The 24,729-nt window shown below is 39.2% G+C and overlaps 1 protein-coding gene across 1 annotated transcript in view; it reads left to right on the top strand.

The window, feature by feature from the left end:
* ANO6 (anoctamin 6) overlaps positions 1 to 24,729 on the top strand; it is a 187,239-nt gene that overhangs the window by 76,250 nt on the left and 86,260 nt on the right. Inside the window, exon 2 of the mRNA XM_012638508.1 lies at positions 1,713 to 1,792. Within this exon, the coding sequence (XP_012493962.1) occupies positions 1,713 to 1,792 (80 nt within the window). The remainder of the gene's footprint in view (positions 1 to 1,712; positions 1,793 to 24,729) is intronic.

The following is a 24,729-nucleotide window of genomic DNA, read 5'->3' as shown; positions in this document are numbered from 1 at the left end:
CTGTTCCTGATTTGCTTCACAGTCCCTCAGATGAACTCAGTTTTTCAGAAGAGTTAGAATCACTTGTTTGTGCTTTCATTTCTACTGGCATTTTTCAGGTCGTAAGTGTACAAAGATGTGAGTTAAGTGGACAGATAAAGGTATTTTTTTCCACAGATTCTGTGTGAACCTAAAATCTAATCCAGATATTGGAAGATTTGTTAGTGAAGTGCCAAACCAATTTGGTAACTAAATTGGCTGAATTGTTGGCTGATATTTTGGTTTTGTAAATGATCACTTAGAGAGTTCTTATGATTCTCCCCTATATTTGTTGAGATTTCTTCTTTTGGGCCACTGAAAGGAATTTTTTCTTCTCTTTCACAAAAGCTTTCAATGGATTTTTTTTTTTAAATTAGTACGCATTTCAAAACTCACTACAAATCCAAGATAACATCACAATAAAATCAAAAGTAATTTCTTATAATTTAAATAATTGTTCCACAGTCAAACTCCCCAGTTTGAAAAATAAGTCCTTTACAGCTGGTTTATCCAAGTTAGGATCCAGTTGAGGCCTATGTATTGCTAATAATTTATGTCCCTTGGGGCTCTTTACTCTTTAACTAAGGTCTACCTTTTTCATGTCATTGACTTGTTGAAGAGGCTGTACCTGTAGATAAATAGGGATATTTATTTAAATTTATTTAAACATTAAATAATCTTTATTTAAACTTATTTAAATATTTAAGACTCTCTATACATTTGTTTAATTAAGAATATTTTCCTGCATAGCAAAAATTATATTCAAACCTCCCCAATTTGAGTTAGGGAAACAATCCTTTATATCTAGTTTGTTTAAACTGGGATCCAACCCAGAACCACACACTACAAATGATTGTTTGGTTCTCTCAGTGTCTTTTAACCTGGAACAATTCCTTTCATTCATGTTAGTAACTTGTTGACAAGACAGGACTAACATCTTGCAGAATGTCCCACCTTCTAGATTTGGTTTCTCTATCCCTCTAACACTACTTGTCCAATATAATAGCCACTAGTCACATATGACTATTGGGCTTCTAAAATTTAGCTAGTCTGAATTGAGATGTACTGTGAGTTTAAAATATACACTGGATTTCTAAGACTTCGTACACAAAAGCAATATATTTCACTAATATTTTTATATTGATTACATGTTCAAGTGATAATTTGGGTATTATAGGTTAAATAAATTGTTATTACAATTACTTTTGCCTGTTTCTTTTTTTTTTTTTTAAATGAAGCTACTAGAAAATTTTATGTGGCTTCCATTATATTCTATCAGATACTACTGTTCTGACAGATTCTAAAACAGAAAATTGATGCCTCCAAATGACCATGTCAGTATCCTGAGATGTAAGAGAAATAAGAACATCAGTAAGCTAAAGTGTGACTTAGCCTGACTTTTATAACATTTAGTTGCTGTGTAGAAGCTAAATGATATTCCATGGTAGACCTAGCCTAGAGAATTTTAAGACCTAATATCCTATAAGCATGACATTGTCCAGCAGGTGAAACAACTGCCGAAGATTTTGAGTATCCTTGATAGCTGACAGTGTTAAATAATGTAAACCTGTAAATGTGCCACAAATGCTATATGTAGTTGTTAACCCAGTGCTGCTGATTTAAAAGCAGAGGAGTATATGTGCCAGTGAAAGTTTGTGCTTCATTTATTTATTTATCTATTCATTTATTTTCAGTGTTGGAAAACCTTGAACAGACAATCGTCCCCAGTTGTGGATCACTGGAAAGTCAGCATGATTTTCGAACCCCAGAGTTTGTAAGTACTACTACTTTATCTTAAATTTGTTTTGGTTAGTTAAGAGGTTTTCACAAAATGGGGGGAAAAGATTTTTTATGAATTCCTTCAGTGGCTCTAGATCTGGCCTAGATACTGTGGCACTGACTGTGTGCTCAAAGCTCTGGTGTCTCTGGGGAACAACAGGTTACTGAACTTGAATGTCTCCGCATCATGCTCCATATGCTTAGTCTTTATACTGCTCGTGTAATTGCAAGTGGGAACTCATTCAGCAGTAAAACAGCAACGTGTTTTCAAAGCTCCTGCTTCATTCTTTGATACTGTTGCTATCAGTTTCTGCTGTTAGTAACTCTGGAAATGAGTCTTTATTGAGCACATACAGGTACACAGACAAGTGCCAGTCATTGGTGGTGGACACAACTTACTTTCCCTTTCGTTCTGGAGCTGTCAGCAATATAACCTGCGTGTATCTTGTAGAGCTAGGAATATTCTATCGGTTGTTCCAAGAAGAGGGGAACTAAATGCTCCCACTAAATTAGACTCATTAAAGATCAGCCATGGTTCCTGCCCTTAAGGAATTAAAAATCTTATTAGACGTTACTGTGATTTTATTAATGCCTTGTTTTAAAGAAAATTAAGCACATAGGATGCCTTGTGCGAAATGTCCTTACGAAATAGATTTTATGTTAAGCTCATTTGGAGAAGGGGGATGGGAAGAAGTGTTTCTCTGACTCATGTACCGTATTATCGCACCAGATGTGTAGGAAAAACATGCCAGGATCCACCTAGATTTACTGGGTTTTGTCCCTGTTGCAAATGCCTGTTTACCACTTTAGGAATGCAGAAGACTTTTTTGGTTTATTTTCAAAGTGTGATATACAGTTTCTTCTCCAGTAATTGGCAGAGCACAATTGTATTATTGATAAAGACAAAAAAAAAAAACTTCTTATGTGGTTTTTCTCTCCTCACTTACTCTTTATGGATTGCCTGCTCACTTCAGCCAAGAGTAAGGAAACTAGACAGTGCTCTGGACTGAAAAGGGATAGCTCATAAAACTATGTCCCCGATGCCATTTTATTTCAAAGTGGGGACTCCTGTGGTGCACTAGCAGATTGCCTACTGTGAAAAGCACCTGGATATAATAGAAAGACATAGTATTCAATGACTTTCCTATTATAGTCAGTACAATTTTCGCTAAAAGAAAATTGTGAATGCCCGCCAATGTTCCTGCATCTTAAAGTAACAAAGCAGTTTTGTGGTTTTTCTGATTTTTGCAGTTAGAGCCTAAAAGCAGAATTGACACAGACATTTCACATTTGAGCATGATACTGGTACAAACTCATGGAGCTGCCCCTTTTTTTGTTTTATTTTTTAACTGCTTTTTGTTAAAAGCAACATATCTTTCAGCAACATAACTAATCTAAAAAAATGCTGTGTGCAGCGAGGTGTGGGTGTGCCTGGTAAACACTTATATAGTTTCCAACCAAATCCCTTTGTGAAAATAACAGTAGTTTTCTCAAGAACAGATTTTGGTATATTGTGACGGAGATGGGCATTCCTCAGGAGTGTCTTTGCCACAGACAGTGCAGACGCGCCGGTAATCTTTCTCCACCTTCAGCATTAACTTCTTGACTACCACGTTTTCATTTTCAACATTTGAAGACTGGCTAGTCTAAACTAGAATGACTCAGGTAGAACTCAGGCTCACAGAATACATTTACCCTGTTGAGAGACTGGTTTTTAACAATGAGTCTTGAGAATACCCAAGCTGGAAGGAGACTCTTAGGCTAAATCCCCACCTTTTTTCCTTTTTTGATGTCATGCTTTAAGAATTATTGAGAGTCATTTTATTAGACCACATTGGTTGGAGTTGAAAACTGTTAACCATTATTTCCCTTTCTGTGTAGTTGATACCAGATTTCTATGACCTGGCTATTATCTTTCTCAAATTATGTGTTCATGTCATGTTCAGGAGGGAATCTGTGATTTTCTTGTGCTGTATAGATTTTCACACATCTGATGCTCATTACATGCCACTTCTTTGTGGAGCATGTAAATAGCTGCTTGTATTTTCTCCTGAGCATCACTGTAGCCAGCGTTCTCCCAGCTCCACTGTAAACAGATACTACCCAAACTGCTGTCTCCATGGTAAACAAACATGTGTGAAAGTGGTGCCTTGAGAATAGGGTGCTTGAGGGAACCAGGCATTATATTTAAGAGCAGCCCTTCTTGTAGGCAGAAGTTTACAGCGTCAGTGAAAACGGGTGGCTCCCATCATATAGGCAGGAGGACTGGGCAAATGCCAGGACAAAATCAGGTAAGTCGATCCAAACCACATTTTAAAATCAGAAACGGGAGTGACACTACAAACCTGGGAGCAAAAAGCACCCAAAGGCAAAGCAAAAGTGAAAACAGAAAGAACACTGAGAAGAAAAATAAAAGGAGCTGAAAACTCAATATTCTATTTTTTTTTCCATCTGGCATTTTGGAAAGTCCAACTGCAGTTTGCTGAATTGAACTGAAATAAAGCAAAGCATAGTCTGTGTTTACTCAGGCCTTATCCTCAAATAGTTCAGATTTTAGAAGGATCAGGAGCCTAGTGTTTTTATACAACAGAGTGTATTTATAGAGTTTGGCCAACAGGGAGAATAAAATGCTTATCATTATTAGTTCATTTCCTTCAGAATTTCTGTTTTTCTTTCATTTGAAACAAGGCCTAAGAGAGCAGTGCTCGTTGAGTAGCCTTGGCCACTGGCGTCGCAAGCTCATCGAAGTCTTCCTTCGCAGCTCAGGTGCCTATAAGGTGACGAGTCGGGTAAAGCCAGCACTGCTGTATAGTCTGCATACCTCATGAGTAACTAAATGCTGTGTGAACTGCCTGTGTGGCCTGGAGACAGCAGCCCACCCCCAGTGGCTTCTCTAGCTCGCCACAGAGCTTGTGCATTGATTACCTGTCACCTGTGCACCTGTGTTGCTCTTCTCCAGCTCCTCCCCGACCTTGCAGACTGAGGCAAATGAGTTTAGCCAGACTATGTGCAAATGGTAAGGGGTGAACAGAGATGTGAACATAGGTACGTGTGTTCTTGTTAGCCCAGAGCTTGTGAGGAGCTGGGAACATGTTGAAACTAGAAACTATGACACAGGCCCACTCCGAGGTAAGGTGGATGTGTGGGTGTAAGTGAAGGTGAAAAAGCCCTGGCTACATGCTGGCGTTATGGACAGTAACTTGGTGTTCTTGCTAGGGTGGGAAACAATCTCAGTCCTGGGTCAGTTTTTTTTTGTTTAAGCACAATGAGTATCTGTTTTATAAACATTTTATCATGAACATTTTGTCATGTTGTTGTTTTCCCTCTAACATTACTGCTATTATCTCTAACAGTATCTGTTCCACTATATTGATATGTATAGTTCATCACACTGTAATTTTCAAAGCAGGCAGTTCAAGGGGGATCTAGTCAGGGAAATGGTAACATGGCCAGATGCTCTGGAACTATGTGAATGGTGACTATCATTTTGGGATATGAATGAAAATAGACTAGGTGCGTGATGAATCTGGGGAAGGTAATCGGTCAAAGTGAGGCTGGGAACTAAGTAGCAGAAACCCAGATAACTTCGTAGAGTTCAGTCTTGGAAGTATAGACTACAGAAATAGGCCAATTAGCACTGAGGATGGTGAGCTATCCACATGGCGATGCAGCGGATAAATGTTGTTCTGCAATGTAGTTGCACGCAGGATATCACAGACACCCCTCTCCACACCCCCCAATCCCAGGTCTGGTTAAGAGTGAGGAGATCTAAGGGCCAGACATGGCCCAGCAGACACAGGTTGATTTCAAGCCCCAAGGAGTTGGAAAAAACTGGGGATTGAGGGGTTGGGGGTAGGGGAGGTCATGGTCAAGGCTATTTGTAGAAACCACCACTCCGTTGGCACTAACCCAGAAACTCAGATGGGCCTGATTGCCTGAGTACACATGGGGTAAGGGAAAGGATTCCGAGCCAGTGGCCACGAATCTGCTTGCAGCAAGCTGGGAGATCTTGCCACGGATAGAAATCAGGCTGCGGTCAACATGAAATACATGGAAGGAAAGGGAAGACTAAGGAATTATGTTTTATGATCTGAGACTCACTAGTAATACTCCCTTTTCCGGCCTTTCCAGAACTGGAGGTTTATATGTGACTCCCTGGCTTTGTAGAAGCTGGGAAATTCTTATCACCTCTGATCTCATGCCAATTGGGGATGTTTTTCGTTATTTAGCTTCTACCAAATTTGGAGTAAATAATAAGAAAGAATGGGCTGGCGGAAGAGTATTAGGGTTACAACAGGATAAATCAGGGACGATGATGAGAAACCACAGGATTTAGAAGGACTAAATAGAAAATAGACTCAGGAAGATGAGGATTAAAGTGGAACAAAATATATGTTCCGTTAATTAATCATCGTGGTTATGCAGAGAGAAGGAGGTCTGAAGAGTATCACCATTGGCATTTCGTGTAACTGACTCCCTTTTTGAAGGAAGATACTGCTTTGCAGAAAATACTTTTGATTCCTTGAAATTCAGATTTGATTATCCTCAACTATTTGAAAATACATGTGATCCCAAGGATGAGTTGGCATTAATTCACTAAAATATTTATTAATATTTGGTGTCTACTATTGTAGACACTGTAGTGAACAAACAAAAAATATCCTTGCACTTGAGGAGCCAGTATTTTGGTAGGGGAGACATAAAATACAAAATAAATGTACAACATGTTAGATAATCAATCCCTTAGAGAACAATAAGGCAGGGATTGTGTTGGGGGGTGTGGGGTACATCTAAATAGGGTGTTTAGGACGTATCTCACTGAGAAGGTGCCAGGTGAAAGTGCTGCTGGAGCCAGCTCTTTGGAGATGTGGAGGAGGAGCACTCCAGGCAGCATGAACAAAGGTGTCCCCGTGGGAGAGTTTGTGATATGTCTGAGGAAATGGAAGGAGGCCAGCACAGCTTGCGTGGAAGGAAAGATGGTGCATAGTACATGTGGGGACTCTAGAGGCCTCTGTGAAGACTGGTTTTACTCTGAGTGCGCTGGGAGGTCATTTGAGTGTGGGCCTTTGGAGGGCGAACTGGCCGATTGTGAGCGGAGGAGCAACCTGAACTGACCCGTGTTTTCATGGGATCACTTTGGCTGTGCTGAGAATACATCACAGAAGAGCAGGGCAGAAGCAGGGGGCCTGGTCAACGTTTTCAGAAATCGAAGTGAGAGCTGGTGGTGGGTTGTCCTGAGTGTGAGTTACGGTGGTAAACGAACTCAAATTCTGGCTGTGTCGTGAAGGTAGAAACAGTAGGATTTGCTGACAGATCAGATGTGAGATGTGCCAGAAAGAGAAGTCAAGGGTTGACCCCAAGGTCTGTAATCTGGAAGACTGTGGAAGGAGCAGTCTGAGGAGAGGATATGCAGAAGAAAATCAAAATTCCGTTATAGGTGGGTAAAGTTTGTGACAGCCAAGTGGAGATGTCAGTTTACAGTGTGATATACGAGTCTGGGGTTAAAGAGCTAAAGAGGGGGGTCCGACTAGAAATGTGGGAGTTGTCAGCACACAGGTGGTGTCTAAAGCCGTGGGACTAAAGGAGAGCAGCACTGAGAGGGACAGAGTCAAAAAGAGATGCTGGGCTGAGCCCGGGCACTGCAGTGCTTACAGCTCCAGCTCCGGGAGGTGAGGAAGAATCTGCAAAGGCGGCTAAGAAAGAGGAGCCAGGGGGTGGGGGAGTGGGATGAAGAAAGGCCTGGAAGTCAAATGAGGAAAGTGTAAAGTGGGAAGGAATGACCAATGCTGCTGCTGATGGTGGAGAACGGACTGCTGGATTTAGCGTGAGGGAGAAAACCTTGACAGCAGAGGTCTCAGTTGAGTGGTTGGATCCAAAACCTTATTAAGAAAGGATTCAGAACAGAATGGGAGAAGAGGAATTGGAAACATGGAATTTAGATAACAGTTGCAATTTCTTTTTTTTTTTTTTTTTGCTGAATGCAAAAAAAAAAAAATGCAGAGAAGGGGGATAGTATCTGTAAGGGGTATTAAGGTGAAGAGGGTTTATTTAATTAGTCTAATGATGGCAGGAATTACTGTTTGTAAGGTGGTGGGAACAGTCCAGTAGGGAGAAAAAATCTGATGCAGGAGTGAGAGGGAAGAATTTCTGAAATGATGTCCTTGAGAGGGCAAGAAGAGGATGGAATCTGGTCTGTAAGTGGAGGGCTTGGCCATAGCTGCAGGGACTGCTCATTCTTAGAAGTAGGAGGGAAGCCAGAGTACTGGGACACAGGGGGAATGAGTATAGTAGATTTGCTAATAGGAGATTGCTGAAGTTTTTTCTTGATTGCTTTTCATTTACCAATGGAATGGGAAGCAAGGCATTAGCTAAGATTGAGGAAGGAAAAGCGGATGAAGAGATCAAAAGAGAGAGGAGAAGGGATGAGACAGTTATCTGAAAGAGTGGGAGAGCGAATGCACTGGGGAACGTAATTTGATTGCCTGCAATAAGAGCCAGCTCAAGGTTAGTGGTCATAACGGTTGTGTGCTTTTCCCATTCAAGTCCAGCTTGGGGGAGCAGGTGTGGAGTAGGCAAAGAGTTTGATTTTGCCAATTCTGGGTTTCCTTCAAGCCAGTTCTTCAAAGCAAGACAGGAATAAGTAAGAGAGTTACAGGGTGTTTGCAAGAGAGTAGAGGACCATGGACATGAGGTAGTGGGGCCATAGGATCAGTGGATATAGATCCTAGTGGTGTTTGATACTTTTTAAAGTTGGAGTATTGAAGAGAATGAATTGGAAAAAATAGGAGGTGGTAGCTGAAGCATCATATATTTATAATTGAGGGGGAGGTACAGTAACTGGTAAAGATGAAGCCTGGGATGTGAGTATTGGAATGAGGGGCCAAGGCAGAGTGCAGCTGCAAGGAAAGGGTGTTGGAAGGATAACATATGTGGATATGGACATGCCCAAGAACTATGTCAGTGGTAATATATTGGAGAAGTAACAGTGAAGGCTTAAATCTCTAAGGAACAAGGACAGTGACTCAGGGATCAGTAGTTGGCTACGAAAGGAGATGAGCCAGAGAGGTATGAGAGAAATCTGGAGAGTAGCAGGGACAGAAGCCTAGCTCAGATAAAGCAGGGCACAGTTTCAGGTGTTGCAGAAATCCAGGATTTCTCAACCTCAGTGCTACTGACATTTTGGGCCAGATTCCTCGTTGTTGTGGGGAGGCTGTCCCCCACATTGTAGGATGTTTAGCAGCATCCCTGGCCTCTAATGTCAATAGAACCCCCTCCCCAGTAGTGACAACTAAATATCTCCAGACATTGCCAAATGTCCTCTTGGGGCAAAATTGCCCTTATTTGAAGGACCACTATGTTAGATGAATACTGAAAAGGCATTGAAGTCACTGGTGTTCGTAGACAGATATGTTTCTAGGGAGTATTGGAGATGCCCGGCTAATCCAGCTAGAGACAAGAAAGTAGAAAAGGCTGACCTCTCTTACAAGGAGTTGACTATGAAGGGCTGGAGAAGGACAAGACATAACCGGAGGAGAATGAGAGGCAGGGATGGTTTCCTTTTGTCAGATGGAGAGACATGAACAAGCTTAAATGTTGATAAGAAGGATCCATTTAAGAGGAACAATTAAATCTAGAGAAAAGAGTGGCTTTGAAAAGGGCTGTGGGATGGTTTGCAGGGCACAGGTGGAGGAGTCAGCATTATAGAGGAGGAATGGTATCGCTAAGGTACAGGAGTGGGAGGTTGACGCCAGTGGTTTGTGGGTTTCATAGAAGTTGGGGGGAGTACCCATCTTCAATTTTCAATTGCTGAGAAGTGAAGAGAACACAGGGGAAAGAGTTGGCATTTTGACATAGTTGTGGAGAGTGGAAGAGCAGGCTGAAAGCAGAGCAGGTCTATTTACAGGGACCTAAAAGGAATTTTCTCCCAAGAACATTGGGGAGTAATGGTTTGAAAGCGGCACCTGGAAAAAGGAGACCATTAGTCTTACTTCCTTGCCCTGAGGTGTGAAAGGTGTGAGAGAATCAGAGCCAGCTGCCCACAGATCTGCTGATTTTTGTTTGCAAGTTTTGTTTCAAAGTGTGTTCAAGGATATATTTTCATGTTTTTTTCCTGCAAAGTTCAGACATTTTCATTTTGGTTATTCCTGAAGCAACTGAATTGGTGCTGGGGCTATCAAAAAATATTTTGGTTTATTTTGTGGTCAATCCAAGGTCTTTCTGGCTAATCCCAGAAACCCAATTAAAGTCGCAAGGTCTGCCTCAAACAACTAGGATCTTGAGGGTCAGAAAGTATGAGAATAAGGCAGGACCCTTCCAGTCAAGCATTTCTGCACTTAGATTTACACTCCTTTGCCTTCTGTAAACAGAAATATGATAACTTTGCCTGTGTTACTAAGTTTGCCAAATCAAAAGAGAAAAGAAACTCAACCAAAAAAGGAAATCAAACAAAGGAACGTTAAGTTGGCAACTGGTCTCTCAAAAGGGGAAATGAGATCAAAGATAGCCAGCTAGTAAGAATTGCTAAATTGGCCCATTTGCTGTGGTAGGAATTCATAGGACATTTTTGTTGAAAGCTTTTTGTGCATTCCAGAACAAAAGGTGATAGAATATATATTTTGTCTGAATATGGAGAAATAGTTTTTTTGCACTGTGTGGCTGATTCAGAAGCTAAATTCTTAAATTTGTTAGGAGGGAAGGGGGAGTGGTATGAGCAAAAGTAGGCAGTCCAGCATGCGAAGATGTCATTTAGAAATTTCTTTCTGAGTCACTTGTTTAGAATGCGGAATGTATTTTCCCAGAGAAACAGTCACAAACGGTGATTGAGCTCGTAGGCCCAGCCAGGCCAGACCTGTTAAAGCCAATTTAACTCACAGGGCTGACAAATAATTGTTCTGTACTAATAATCCTCTGGAATGCTCCAGTCTTTTATTTTTTCCATTATTAACTTAAAAATGTGAGAGTAAAGTCCTGAGTGAATTGAGACTTGTGAAAAAATGCTTACTGTGATGAGAGAGATTGGTTGATTTTCGAGCTACGTCAGATGATGAAGAAGCAGTTGACTGGCCCACGATTTTAGAAAGTCAGTTCAAAGGTAAGAGATGACAGAGAAAACAGCTTACCAGCTTCTGTATAACTTTTGTCTTTTCTGCTAATGAAGGGGAACGTTAGATTAAAATGGTTTAAGCCCTGGTGAGGGACTATTGAAGCCCAGGGTACTCGAGAATATTTTAGAGAGGAATGTAATTATTCCAAATGAGTTTACATTTCCTTGTTAGAAAAATTATATATCAACCAGGGTATTCAAAGAGCTTACAGATTTACTTGTGGAACCACAGTAGGTAATCTTGAAGGGATGTGAGAACTGGGACAAGTGCCAGCACCTAGAGGGGCAGATGTGACACTTTTCAAAAACGGGTACAGAGAGTAGAAATTGAGCATAAACTAAATTCTGTTAAATGTAGACATTGGAGCTAGAGCATTAATCTCCAGGAATATTACAGAATGAGATTTTTAAACAGATGGTTTGTGAATATTAGAAAAAGGTCAGTAGGAACCAACATGAATTCAGTAAAATAAGTCATCCCAAACTGAGCACATTACTTTTTTTATTTTTTAATGGGGGTTTGGTAGACTAATAGAACAGGAGAAAGCCCCAGACATTTTTGCGTGATTTGATTTTCACAAGGTGTGTGAAAAAAACTGTATTTAAATACAAAATGAAGAAATGTGTGCCTGAAGAGAGTGTGCTTGTCTGGTCAATTGATCTTAAGACTGTGGAATAATGGATGGAAATCAATTTCTAGAGGAGACAAAAATCAATATGAATTAAAGTAAATTCCTGCCCCTAATTCATAAATATCAGCTGCTTAAGTAAAGAGCATAAGAGCAGAGGCTAATGACAGATCACGTGGATCACGTGAAATGGCTAGGTATTTGGCTAATGAAACGCAGTATAAATTGAGCATGTGATAACAATGTCAAAAAGTTAATGCAGGCCAGGTGCGGTGGCTCACGCCTGCTATCCCAGCATTTTGGGAGGCCGAGGTGGCAGGATCGCTTGAGTTCAGGTGTTCAAGACCAGCCTGGACAATAGCAACATACCCTATATCTACGAAAAATTTTTTAAAAAATTAGCCAGGCATGGTGGTGCACCCCTGTAGTCCCAGCTACTTGGGAGGCTGAGGCAGGAGGATCACTTGAGCCCAGGAGTTTGAGGTTGCAGTGAGCTATGATGACGCCACTGCACTCTAGCCCAGGCGACAGAGCTAGACTGTGTCTCAAAACAGACCAACCAACCAAAAAAAAAAAAAAAAAAGTTAATGCAAATGTAGGTTGCATTTGTACACAGGTGTCCAGAACAAAGAAAGTAGTAGGCTTCTGCTGCTCAGTACTGGTAAAGCCACCTCCTGTTCTGAGTGCTCCCTTATAAGGGGAGCATATTGAGAAGGACAGAACATGGTGGAGGATCCTGACACTAGGCAAGAACATGACAACAATATTTAAATATTTGACAGTAGTAATTGGTGAATGAAGTTGCCAAATGTACTATTAAGACCCATGAATAGTAGGTACATATAGGCAGATTTCATTTCAGTAGAAAAACATTCTTGTAATTAAAATACCTAACACCCTGGAGGAGGTGTTCAGATACAGACAGACGGAACAGATAACAATCTAGGCAGGAGATAATGAAGTCTTGAACCAGACTTGTCAGTCGGGGGTGGAAAGAAACACATATTTTCTGTGTAGCAGGACTTGGTAATTGATGGAAAGTGGGGAATGAAGGAAAGAGGAGTTGTTTCTGTGAATACATCAGCCCAGTGAGTTATATGTGGCTTGTCGATACGTCTGAATTGCTTGCTTCTAGTTTATGTTTTTTCCTCATTTAACTTATTAGCAGCAGCAGCCAAATTATGTAATTGATTAAAATCCTTTTCTCCATATAACATGTTCATTCTGGTTTTAGTTCACTATTTTCAGAAATCCTTGACTGTAAAATGCCTTGTGAATTCCTGCCCCACAAAGTATCACATTTGAAATTCAGTGAGCTATCTGTTATCTGGGGAATGTCAAAATTAATTTGACAAAAACATGGGTGAGGAAAGCAGGGAGCCCTGGGCATTCTGAACAAAGATGTGATATCAGTATTTACCATGGAACTCATTTGATTATAAGTCATCTAGAAGCATAATCACAATAATGGCCAGGAAAGCCCACAGAAGCGAAAGAATTGAGTTAAAGTTGAGTGTCTGCTGGCAAATAACCTCACCGTGCCATGACCTAGAAAACAGCATGAATGTAAAGAGTTGTAATAAAAATTTAAAGAGAAAGACAGAACTTGGTGGAAATGTACATACAATATGAATTTACAGGATTCCCAGAAAATTGAAAAGGGGAGACAGACTAGTGGGATTTCCACTGCAGCCATCCCTCCCATATTTTGAACTCTCAATTCATTTGGAAGGCTGAAGGGCTTTGGAAAGATGATTTGAAATCCTTTATATCTGAAGTCCCATTAGTGAACTGTAGTTTTCCTTATTTCTACAAATAATAATAAAAAGTACATCTTTACCATAAGTCTCAAATGCATTCCTTAAGTCCCTCTGGTAGGAAACTATAAATACGCTTTTACTAGTCAACCCCTAATGGCTTCTTCAAAAGGAAAATGCATTTACAGCTCCTTCTCCCAAGTCACTTTTTGAAATGTAGATTAATGTGACCTGACAGACTGTAATAACTACCAAAAGGCATCTTCATTAATTATAATGGGCAAACCAATAATACGGATCTTTATGATGTTAACATGTATTAGAATATATCAAGCCAGGACCGTACTTACAGCTGGAATAAAATTCAAATCCCCCAAAATAAAAACAGGTAATGAAAATTGTGAGAGGTCATTCAGCAGTTCTAATGGATTCAATCATGTACTTTCTTCAGCCGTCAGTGTTTTTAAAAAGTAAATATACTGTCTTGCGAAATAGGAAGGAAGAAAGTTGAAAAGAGCTGTGAGATAAGGTACTTCTGAGACTTTGAAAAGTGTTTTTGCTTCTTGTTTTTGATTTTTCTTTTTTGTATATGAAAGTCATTCTAAAAGTCCTCCTGGGAAGCTAAACATAAGGTGGAATTCCAGGGGATTAGAAGTGCTTTCTTCCTACGTGGCTTTGCTCTCAGTCCTCTATGGACCAGTCACTTTTCCTTTTAGGACTTCAGTTTCCTCATTTATGAAAAGCAGAAAAATCAGCAATAGATTTCCTCACTGGGGTGTTGTTCAGTGACTGCACAGTGATTGAGGAACATTTTAGCTGTCTTAAAAGCATAGTCATAAAATAATAATCTAGGGAGCAGCCTTATCTAACATTTATGGATGCTTGTAGTTGGCTAAGGATGTTGCAGGCAAAGGGCCAGCCAGCACTGAAATGGCTGTATTCCTACATTGCTCAGTCCTTTCAAATGAAATCAGACTGTATTGGTATCAGGAATTGGTTCTGTTCTTAGAAGAGCAGGCAAGAACCTTGGTGCCTTGTGCTCCTGAGAATGTTCTATTGGACAATGCTGCTATAGCATTGCTTTGGCTGTTCAGCTCAAAAGGCCAAACTCTTGAGTCTAACATTTCTATATTCCACATTGTCTTTCCAGCTTCATCTCCTCCCACTCCCCAAGATCAACTCTGTGCTCAGTACAAACTGGGCATACCTCACTTATTTCTGCCTTCCTGATTTGTTCACGTAATGCTATTTGGACACCCTCCTGTAAGATATCCACTGTGACAGTTAGGTATCAGGTTGGCTAGGCTATAGTACTAATTTGTGCAATCAAATGCTAATCTAGGTGTTGCTGAGAAGGCATTTTGTAGAAGTGGTTAACATCTATAATCTGTTGACTTTTAAGTGAAAGAGATTATTTTCCGTGATCTGTGTGGTCCTCATCTAATCAGGAGGGAAATAACTTTATTTAATGATGTACCATGTAGCCATTAAATGGGATGGCGTCTGAATTTTCTAAGCCATCTGGACTAGCTTTAGTCTGTTGCAACCTAATTATAAAACTGGGATAAAATAGTCATATTAAATATTTTGACTTGAATGTGTTACCTCAAATCAATTCAATAAGTATCTGTTTGCTTATTTTCCTAGATGTTACAGGTTAAAAAACCTTTTTTCCTTTCAGTGTTATATTCCAATTAAGATGATAGTATATGTACATAAAATACACGAAATTATATATGTATTGTGTCATACTGTTATAATTTATATAGTGCAAAATTAGATAGGGAGGAGCATTTTCAAGCCTTTTCGGATAACTGTGGGGATTCTTCTCTGAATCTACATTAAAACTCCACAAGTAGTAGTTTCTTAAAGGTTGGTTGTAACGTGGAATGTGAAATTATATCAATGAATTTTTTGTACGTTAAAAACCTGTCTTGCATTTTGAATGGATGTTTAACCAAGCTTGATTTTTACCACCACGTGTAGATCAGTTGGAAAATATTGGTTCACTGAGTTAGTAGTCCTTATAAATGTTTACTCATTTCATTATACAATATGAAAAAAATCACATTTGTTTACTAACATCACTTTTAGTCTCAACAGAAAAGTCATTGACTATTGGGAAGCTGTAAAGTTCACAATAGTGAATCCAGTTGTCCTAAATTCTAGTACTTGATTGAAAACTTGAATTTTATTATTAACAATAAATGTGTCTGTTGTTTTCCTTGAAATGATAGTTTCACTTTGTTCATTTTTGGAAAAATATCTGCCAGATAGTCCAGTTCTGTATAACCAAATTTTGTGTCAGTTATCTGTCGAGTAAAAATGATGTTCTGTGGAGGGGAAAAGGGCTATTTCAGCACACAACTCAAAAATTGTAGAAGCACTTTTCCTTGAGACCATCATCATACTTTGAGGTTCAACAGAAATGCTTTATGGAAAGTTCCATTTCTTCTGTTAAAAAGATATGTACTTAAGGCTCAAGATTTAGTAAAGTTAATAATTGTTATTGCTCCATGGAGAACATTCTTAAATGACCTTTTTTCCCCACTATACGTCATGAAAAATGACTACTTCAGCACAGTGTGGTGCCACTGCTGGGTTGTGCTAAGGTGCGAGCAGTTTTACCAACCGTGGCTTTTGCACCATTGTTGCAGACGTCAACACAATTAGAAAGGCAACAACATCTTAGTATTACAAAAATGGGATTGACTGTCCAGGCCCCCCAAAATGGTCAGGAATCCCCAGAGATTCACAGAACACACATCCATTGGCACAGATGATAGTACAGTGAGGGAGAAGGAAACACGCACCCAGGGTGGCAGGAAGGCTTCCAAGTGAGGAGCTGAGCTGTGCCTTAAAGGAGAAAATTAAGCTTTGGATAGGTGGCAAGGAGAGGGCAGGGAATTCCAGGAGGGAAAACCAGTGAGCGAGGAAGGGGCAGGAAGAAGCATGATATAGTCAATACACTGATGAGAAAGGTGGTTGGGTTGGTGGGTTAGGAATGGGGCGTAACAGTGTATAAAATGTGGCATGTAATCAGATTATGAGGTGCCTTGAATGCCCATCTGAAACATCTGGACTTTCTCTAGAGGTCACTGGGAGTAACTAAAGGTTTTCAAACCCTCCTGTGACTTGCTGAGCTGGTAGGTTTGAGAGCGTGGATCCGGTGGCAATGTATAAGCTGGATTGGTGAGCAGGAGAACTGAATGCAAGGAGACCAGTAAGGTAATTAATACCAGTAAGGTAATTTCATTAATAAGCGTTAAGGGCCCAAACTAGAGTGATGGCAATAGATGGACAGAGTGAAATATAGATTAATTGCTTCAGAGGTAGAACTAATATGAGAACTAAAGATGAAAAAGTCAAAGGTTGCCTGAGTATTGTATTTTATAACCCCAATTTTTTGCCAAGGACATTGTCTGTTAGGGAAATGGATAAAAATTGGGTGTTTCTACATAATGTCCCACGTAAGACTTTGTCCTTTCCAAAAAAAAAAATCAGAACGCTTCCTCTTTTCTTATGATAATAGTACTGTCATTGAACACATTTCCTTTTTGCCCTGCTGCCAGGAGGCTTTATGCCAGTTTTCGTGTTAAGATCACAACAATTACAACCATCCCAATGGTTAGTATGTTTTCTTCCTCCTGCATTCTCTGGCCCTGATTCTCTCTTTATTTGTAATTCATTAATCTTATTATATTTATTCATTTGGCTTGACACCAAATGTCATAGTCTTCTTTTGGCAGAGGTTGTGGGGAGGGGTAGAATATAATTTAATGACATTTATAGCCCTTAACATATTTTATTCTTTTGTGGAATGGAGCCCTCCACTTTTATCACATTTTACTCAGAACCTAATGAGAGCTAAAAAGTCTCTGACATCCAAAACCAAAGCACTAAGACTTAATTTCAAAGAAATTCAACAAATTCAGTTAATCTGGTTGCCCAGTTCAAAGCAGTTTAGAAGCAGCAAATAGTAGGATAGTACAATGCCTATTAAAAATAGGCAAATTGATAAATAAGTGATTCCTCATAATCTGAGCAATGACAGAGGAAAAGCAAAATGCACAAGTTCCTAATGATTATAAGGTATGTTAATGCACACAACACAGCTAGTAATCAGTAAAGAACTGTTAACCTCTTAAGATAGAGTACACCAATAGCTGTATTCTAGGCTTTGTGTTACTGCCTTGTGTGTATCATCTCACTTAATCTTCACAACAGTCCTGCCTTTCTTTTTGTGATTTTTTTTCCCCCTTTTACAAATGAATGAATTTAATTGTTTGTTTGTTTGTTTGAGACAGGGTCTTGCTCTGTTGCCAAGGCTGGAGCACAGTGGTGGGAGCACAGCTCACTGCAGCCTCAAACTCCCAGGCTCAAGTGATCCTTCTGCCTCAGCCTCCAGAGTAGCTGGGACTACAGGCATGTACCACCATGCCCAACTAATTTTTAAATTATTTTTTTTGTAGAGACAGGGGTCTCACTATATTGCCCAGGCTGGTCTCCAACTCCTGGCCTTAAGTGATCCTTCTACCTCTGCCTCCCAAAGTGCTAGGATTACAGGCATGAGCCATTGCACCTGACCAAGTAAATTTAGTTTTAAAGAGATAAAATACACACATAGAGGCAGATGGCTAGATATACATGACATGATGAGGTTCGAACCCCTCTCTGCCAGATACCAAAGTCTGTGTCCTTTATTCTCATTTTGGACTCCCTTCATTTTTACCTCCTAAATAATAATAATAGTTTACATTATGTTCAATATCCTCTTTTAAGATATCAAAAAATACTGTGTGCTCTATTTAAGAAAATTTTAAGCACAAAAAGATTGAAGTAACCTTTTTGGTTGGTATAAAGTTTTATCTGAAAACTCATTTCCTCAGAGCATTTTATTTCCTGAAAATTTCCAATAATTGGTGCGAGGAGGGCTTTGTAAGATTTTATGTATTTATTATCTACAGTCAGTTTAAAACATTTTGCACTGCTGTTTTCATGAGACATTGGGGGTTTTAATTGTGTTTTAGAAACGTGTGCATCCCCGGTTTTATACCACAAAGAACAGCCATTCTTGTAGACTGCTTTTTGAGTTAAAGGAGGGAAAGTAATATCTGTATAAAACATTAACCAATTGATAGGAATTGTCAGAATCCTTTGCTTTACTGGGGACTCTGATGTGTTTTTCTTCGTCTAGATTTGAATGCGGTTGCAAACATCTATTCCCAGAGCAGTAGTGCAAAAAGATTATGGCTAAGTGTTACGCGGGACATAGCAGTTTCACAAGGGAGTTACAGATGATGACAGCCCTCCTATGCAGCTGAAAAACTAAAAATAACTCAGGGCAGTTCTAACACTGGAAGTGGAAACCTCCTGTGAAAGATGAGTAGTTCACCAAAGAATTCATACCGGGACAACCCTTAGATGACTGTCAAACATGTGTCACCATGGGAGTGATGGATCGTAACATTAAGAGAATGTGTAGAAGAAGAATTATATGGGAACATAGTAAGGAATCTAAGACTAGCTACCTTGGTTACACCCTCAGGTGCAACTGATTTATCTTCTTCACCTCACCAGTCGGAATAGCTACAGCACGAAACTCCTTTTTCTGTTCATTCTCAGATTATAGTTACCTTTGAGATTGGCTCTTTATTCAAAAGCATACAGTTTCAGGAACTACTGACTGCTAAATCTCAATCACATGTGACACGGGTGACTGAGAAAAGGGGAGTAGCTCACAGCTACAGAGTTGGTGAATGGGAAATACCAGTAAGTATTTTCTAAGAACAACAAATAGATAAGCTAAGGGCAGTTGAAATACGGTTAACTGAGAAGGAACAAGAAGGTAGTTGGAGGGGAACATGCGGTTATGAAGTCAAGCTAAACTTATTGTTCCTTAAGATTAAGGATCTTAAAGTTGTAGATAGAATATTGTGGCAGCCCACTAAGTCATGAAGAATCTGGTTGTAACAATATTATTTTGGTTCCAACTGATTCCAGAACGTAGATTGGGAGCCTTGTCTTTAAAAGTCCAGAAATGTAATTTAGGACATTCATCTTGCCTAGGTGGAAAATCTACAGAGCATTCTCAGGAGATGGAGCAAACTGAACATGCTCACAGGTTCAAAAACGTTCTATGTAAATGGATGGATATTAAATCCATAACGGATATTAAAGCAAAGCAAGACGCCTTGAGGATATTGAAACCTTAGAGGTTAGCCTCCAGGAGGATAGTCATTTGCTCTCACAAATGTCCTTTTTTACCACTTGTTTTATTACATCTGTCACTTTGTCTTTCCTAACATTTTGTTGGGGATATCTTACAGTTTAATCTCTTTTATGTTTCTTTTACCAATGCTACCATGGATAATGGTTTCTTGTAGAAAAGGAAAGTATAAAAATAATGACTATAGGCATTTTCACATTTTTTCTTTTCACTTTTTGACTTTTCTTCACTGTTACCTTCTTTTCTACAGATCACCTTTAAGGGAGGCTAAACTGAGATTTTAAAGTGGCATAAAATCTGTGGGAAAACAAGAAGAAAAAAAATCATGCTAATGAAAATCCCAATCACAACTCTGTGAGTTTAAGGAAAAAAGATTCAATAAGTGTCCCCTGCCCCTGAGAAGGCTTCTAACTTACCATCTTTCAGCAACAGAAAGCTTATTACCTGCCCTTTTAAAAGGAGTTAACTCATTTCAAAGTTATATTTTTGTGTTTCCTCTACCCTATTTCAGAAATTTTAAGAATATTGAAAATCATATGAGAATTCCATTTGATAAAAGTACTTCTTCCTTGACATGGACTAGAGAGAAATATTTAATAATTATGCTTCAGGCTTTGTGCCTTCATTCTCATTGGGCTTCTGAAATGTGGTATTCTAGTAATAGAACTTTAGAGTTTATTTTAACACAGGCAAAGGGAAACAAAGGCAAAATGTGCATGCCAAATCAGAGAGCCATTGGCATGGCAACATTCCCTCCTGTATATAACAACAACAACAAAAAGACATTTTCATGGCACAATCTAAAGATATTTATAAGTGAACTATTAAATACATCTGTCCCTGATGAGAAATGACTATAACTAACAAGTTCAGCTATTTGGGAACTAGTTATATAGTTTACCACTGTAAAATAGCAAGATTATGTTTTAAGGATTTGTACATCAATTTTAACTTGCAGCAGAAATCATTTATAAACCAATGGTTCTAAATGTAAAGAAATGTGAGTCAGAATACATAATTGATATCTGGTAGTTATGCAGGTGGCATGTAAACGATAATGGAAAGCCAGTCAACAGGGAGTGGTGACCTTCTAAAATTAGCATGCCACGTTCCAGTTAACTGTCCATATTGCAGAAAACATGTCAACATTGCTGAACCCAGGGCTAGCCGACAGTGCCCTGGAATTTTTCTCCTTTTTCCTTTTGGGACTTATTTGGTAAAAATGAACTCTTTTCAGGTCAATATGTACATCATTTCCTGTCCTCTTTTTTATGACAACAACCCCAGAGAGCTCTGGGACACCTCCTCCTCCCAGCAGCAGCTGCCTCTTCTAATACTGTCTTATCCAGCAGCACATTCTGCCTGTTCAAATGGAGACTACAGAATCCACAGTGGCTTTAAATCACACCATTTTTGCGTTTAGATTGCTTGGTGCATACACCATCCAGGGATACATAGGAACTCTCTTCTAACCAGCCCCTCCACATCTCACATTGAGTGCTTACGTTTGAAGAGGTATTTGGTGCACACCACCCACTCAACCTAGCAGTCTTCTCTTAGCAGCCAGAGATCCCAGAATGAACCACATGGAATCCTATACTGCCCTTTACCCACTTGCCCTTTTCTTGTGTCGTTTTTAGGATCTCATCAGTAAGACCCAAGAGAATCTACTGAAAAATGATTAAATAATTCAGTTACGTCAAGGATAGTAATAAGCACTTCACAAAAAAGCAGTCATTCATTTGAGCAGTACCCATAACAATGTTAGAGCTCTCTAGTAAAAAGGGGCAAATGAAAAAAACAATATATAATTTGAGTATCATGTTGGGAGAAATGTGAAAGACTGAAATCTAGTGAGGGCAGAACAGAGCATTCTCATACTCTGCTGATGGATATGTTGATTTTATAAATATTTTGGATGACTAAAGTTTAACAACCTATGTATCAAAAGCTTTTTAAAAGGCTATGCCAGTTAAAATCTGCTTCCAGAATTTAAGGAATTAGTAATTGAACATGTGCACAAATACTTATGTACAAGGAGGCTCATTGCAGCAGTGTTTATAAAAGCAGAGAATTGGAAATAACTTCTGTGTTCATCAGTGGAGGAACTGTTTAACTAAATTATATTGCAGCTATTAAACATGATGCAGTGCTTTACATAAAGCTAGAAAAGTATCTAATAGATGTTTATAAAACAGTGTGGTATGGTATCATTTTGATTAATGTGTGTGTGTGTGCATACTCACGCACATGTATGTACATGTAAGCCTGAAAGGATATATTTCAAAATTTTAAGAAACTCAGCTCATCTCTGAGAGATGGGATTACATATATGTGACTTTTATTGTTTCCTTTATACTTTTCTGTATTTTCAGAATTGTTTTGTATTGAGTATATATTAACTTTTATCATCAGGGAAAAAAAGCTCTTTTCATTCTAAGAAAAAAGTAAACCTGAGTTCCTTCTACGTGCAAAGGCTCAGCAGAGAACTCAAGGTGAGCAAGAACTGGCCGGTTCTTAGAATTTAATAATGTGGTTAACAGTGCAGGGAGAGAGACAGTGTGATTTGTACAAACATCATTCTGGGTCACTCCTGAGTACACTTTGATCATCATAGGGTCACCACCAAGGGACGTTCTTGGAACATCCTGACACACTTGACTCTAAAACAGACTTGGAGTCCTTGCTTCTGCGTACATCCTACTCCTTGAATGGGCTCCTTTTCTACCGTACTTCTTTGCTGTCAACACATTCCTGAATGCCTGGTCTGGTCAAAAACAAGCTCACTCATCCCCTACAGCACATGCCATTTACCAAACCGACTTCCTGTGTGGCTCCCCTGTTTGTTCAAGTACTTTTTCTTATCCTTGTTACTAATATGTTACTTCCTACCCCCCATCCCATACTAGTCTATTCACATTCAGCCTTCCATACCTGCACTTCTTGGCACTTTGTAATTTTCATTTTGATCTAAATAAAAGGAATAAAATTTGACCTGGTTTCCTCTATCACTGCAGTATTTTTACACAATTGTGTAAAGGGGGAAAAAAAGCTCCACTCATTATTAATGTCTTGCATCTGATGCCTGAGCTCTGCTACAGTTAGGAAAAACACATAGGAATAGATGTCATTCTTAATTGTGTGGAATATAAATAAAATTTCATTATGTTTCATATTTTGTGAGATCTAAATATTTACGTAAAGGCTTTTGATTCTAAACTTTTGATTTATTTCCCTAGAACTTGCTGTGTGTATGGATTCAGGATTTACTGAAAAATAGAAGATCTTGTATTTTCACTTTAGTTCTGTATTATGATGAAAGTTTGGTTTTATCCCCTGGTTATTTTTGGAATTAATTCCTTTGTCTTACTAGTCTTAAAAACTGTACAGAGCCCATGTTTTTTCCATGCTTGCACATCAGTTGCACTTCAAATTATGTGAGCATTTTGATATTGTTTATTTTTCATATATAATCCCTCAATTGTTACTATTAGACAAACAGTTCTTGCATTCTACTCTCCAATCTCATAGTAAATGACAATCATGGTAGGGCAGGAAGAGGCTATTCGAAAAGTCAGATACAATCAGACAGCATCATTTGCTGTCCAAGGCAAGTTTCAAATGCCCTTACACATAAACAAGAATTTGAGCAAAGATCCCAATCTGGTTTTTATCTAGACCTTGAACAAACAGTTTAGATTCAGCATTTTTAACATGGGAGCTGATTCCTCTATAGTGAAATGGAACTTGGTTACAGTCAGGGTTATTTGAGGACCTGTTTTGTGGACATTTGAGAAGTGTGAGATTGGAGAAACGTGAAGCAGCAAGTTATTTTATGGACTCACGAAGTACTGATCTCAAGGAGCCCAGGAGAGTGTTTATCAGCAAGGTGGGCTGCTCAACTACAACCTGAGTGCCACAGAGCACTGAGACTCCGGTACCCCAGGCCCTCTCGTACCCCAGGCCCCTTCTTCCTCTGCCCAAAAGACAGACCTCACCATCATGTAATCTCCCCTTCATGTAACTAAAGCAGCCTATTCAAGGAAAAGGCTGATGCCATATTTCAATCAGAGACTACTTGTGAGAAATTTTCCTACCAACATATTGGAAAATGCTCATCTTTGGACTTATTTTTCTGTCCAATAAGACACCCTTTCTAAACCACTGTCATATAGTACTAGAAGTTCTAACTGCCTCTGGGGATGGGGCTGGTACCCACATGTACTTCCTTACCAATAGCAAAAAAAAAAAAAAAAGTATTGTTTCTCAAATTCACAACTCCAGCTTGAAAGTACTGGGTGGAATAATTTTGCTGTTTGCATTTTTGTACTGATTTGGTTAAGGAGGGTCCTGCCCATTTGGGTTCTTTTGTTGAAGGAGCTGTCCTACAAATAAAAGAAGGCAAGAAGCCTTCTTTTGAGAGGAGGAAGGCCTGGAAAACATCACTTGGGTAAATCACACCTGACCTCCCTTATTTGATATTTGTGCTACATTATTCAGCCAATCTCTGATTTCTCAGATCTCCCCTTGCTCAGACCAAGCATGTCTCCTCCTCATCCCAAGTGTAAAATGTCAAAGCCAAATAGCCCAAGACAGAGGTGGTCAGGTCACTACTCTGCCGTGGTTGCAGTGTTGTTTTGATTCTGATAGAATGACAAATGAATACAGGTGGTCCTTTTAACTGCTGCAGCCCTTAATTTTTAGCACAGCATCAGGTCAGGTTGCCCCAAGCGAGTAATGATGCTAGATTAGTGGGACCTGGTGTCCTGAGGACCAGGAAGGGCAATGAGCATAAACAGATATTAATGTCGACTCCAAACTGTAATTAGAAATTGGCTTGATATTTTTCAGGAAGAGAAGAGAAATGTTAACTAATGACTCTGTTTACTATCTTGGCATTGAAGACATTTGCCTGAGACCTTCAGGGTAACAATTAGTAAGTTACCCTGATGAGCATAAGAATTAATACATTTTCCAAAAGGAAAGTCAGTAACCATGTGTAAACCTCTGATCGCTAAAATGATTTTACCTGATAAATTGTAAATCTTTTCTTCAAGTGTTTTTAAACTTAAGCTGAAAAAATTGGATTTCAATTTCTTTTGTTGTTTTTTTTTTTAATTTCATTGTGGTGGCATTTGACTTGATAGAAAAACTGAAGATCAAAATTTTAGTAGATACCAAGAGAAGGAATAGAGATCAGGACCTGAATAATCA

This window comes from Propithecus coquereli, unplaced genomic scaffold (genome assembly GCF_000956105.1).
Source record: "Propithecus coquereli isolate 6110/MARCELLA unplaced genomic scaffold, Pcoq_1.0 Scaffold13, whole genome shotgun sequence".
Classification (NCBI taxonomy): domain Eukaryota; kingdom Metazoa; phylum Chordata; class Mammalia; order Primates; family Indriidae; genus Propithecus; species Propithecus coquereli.
The sequence above is the reverse complement of the archived record's forward strand: the minus strand, read 5'-3'. Positions and strand labels throughout refer to the sequence as shown.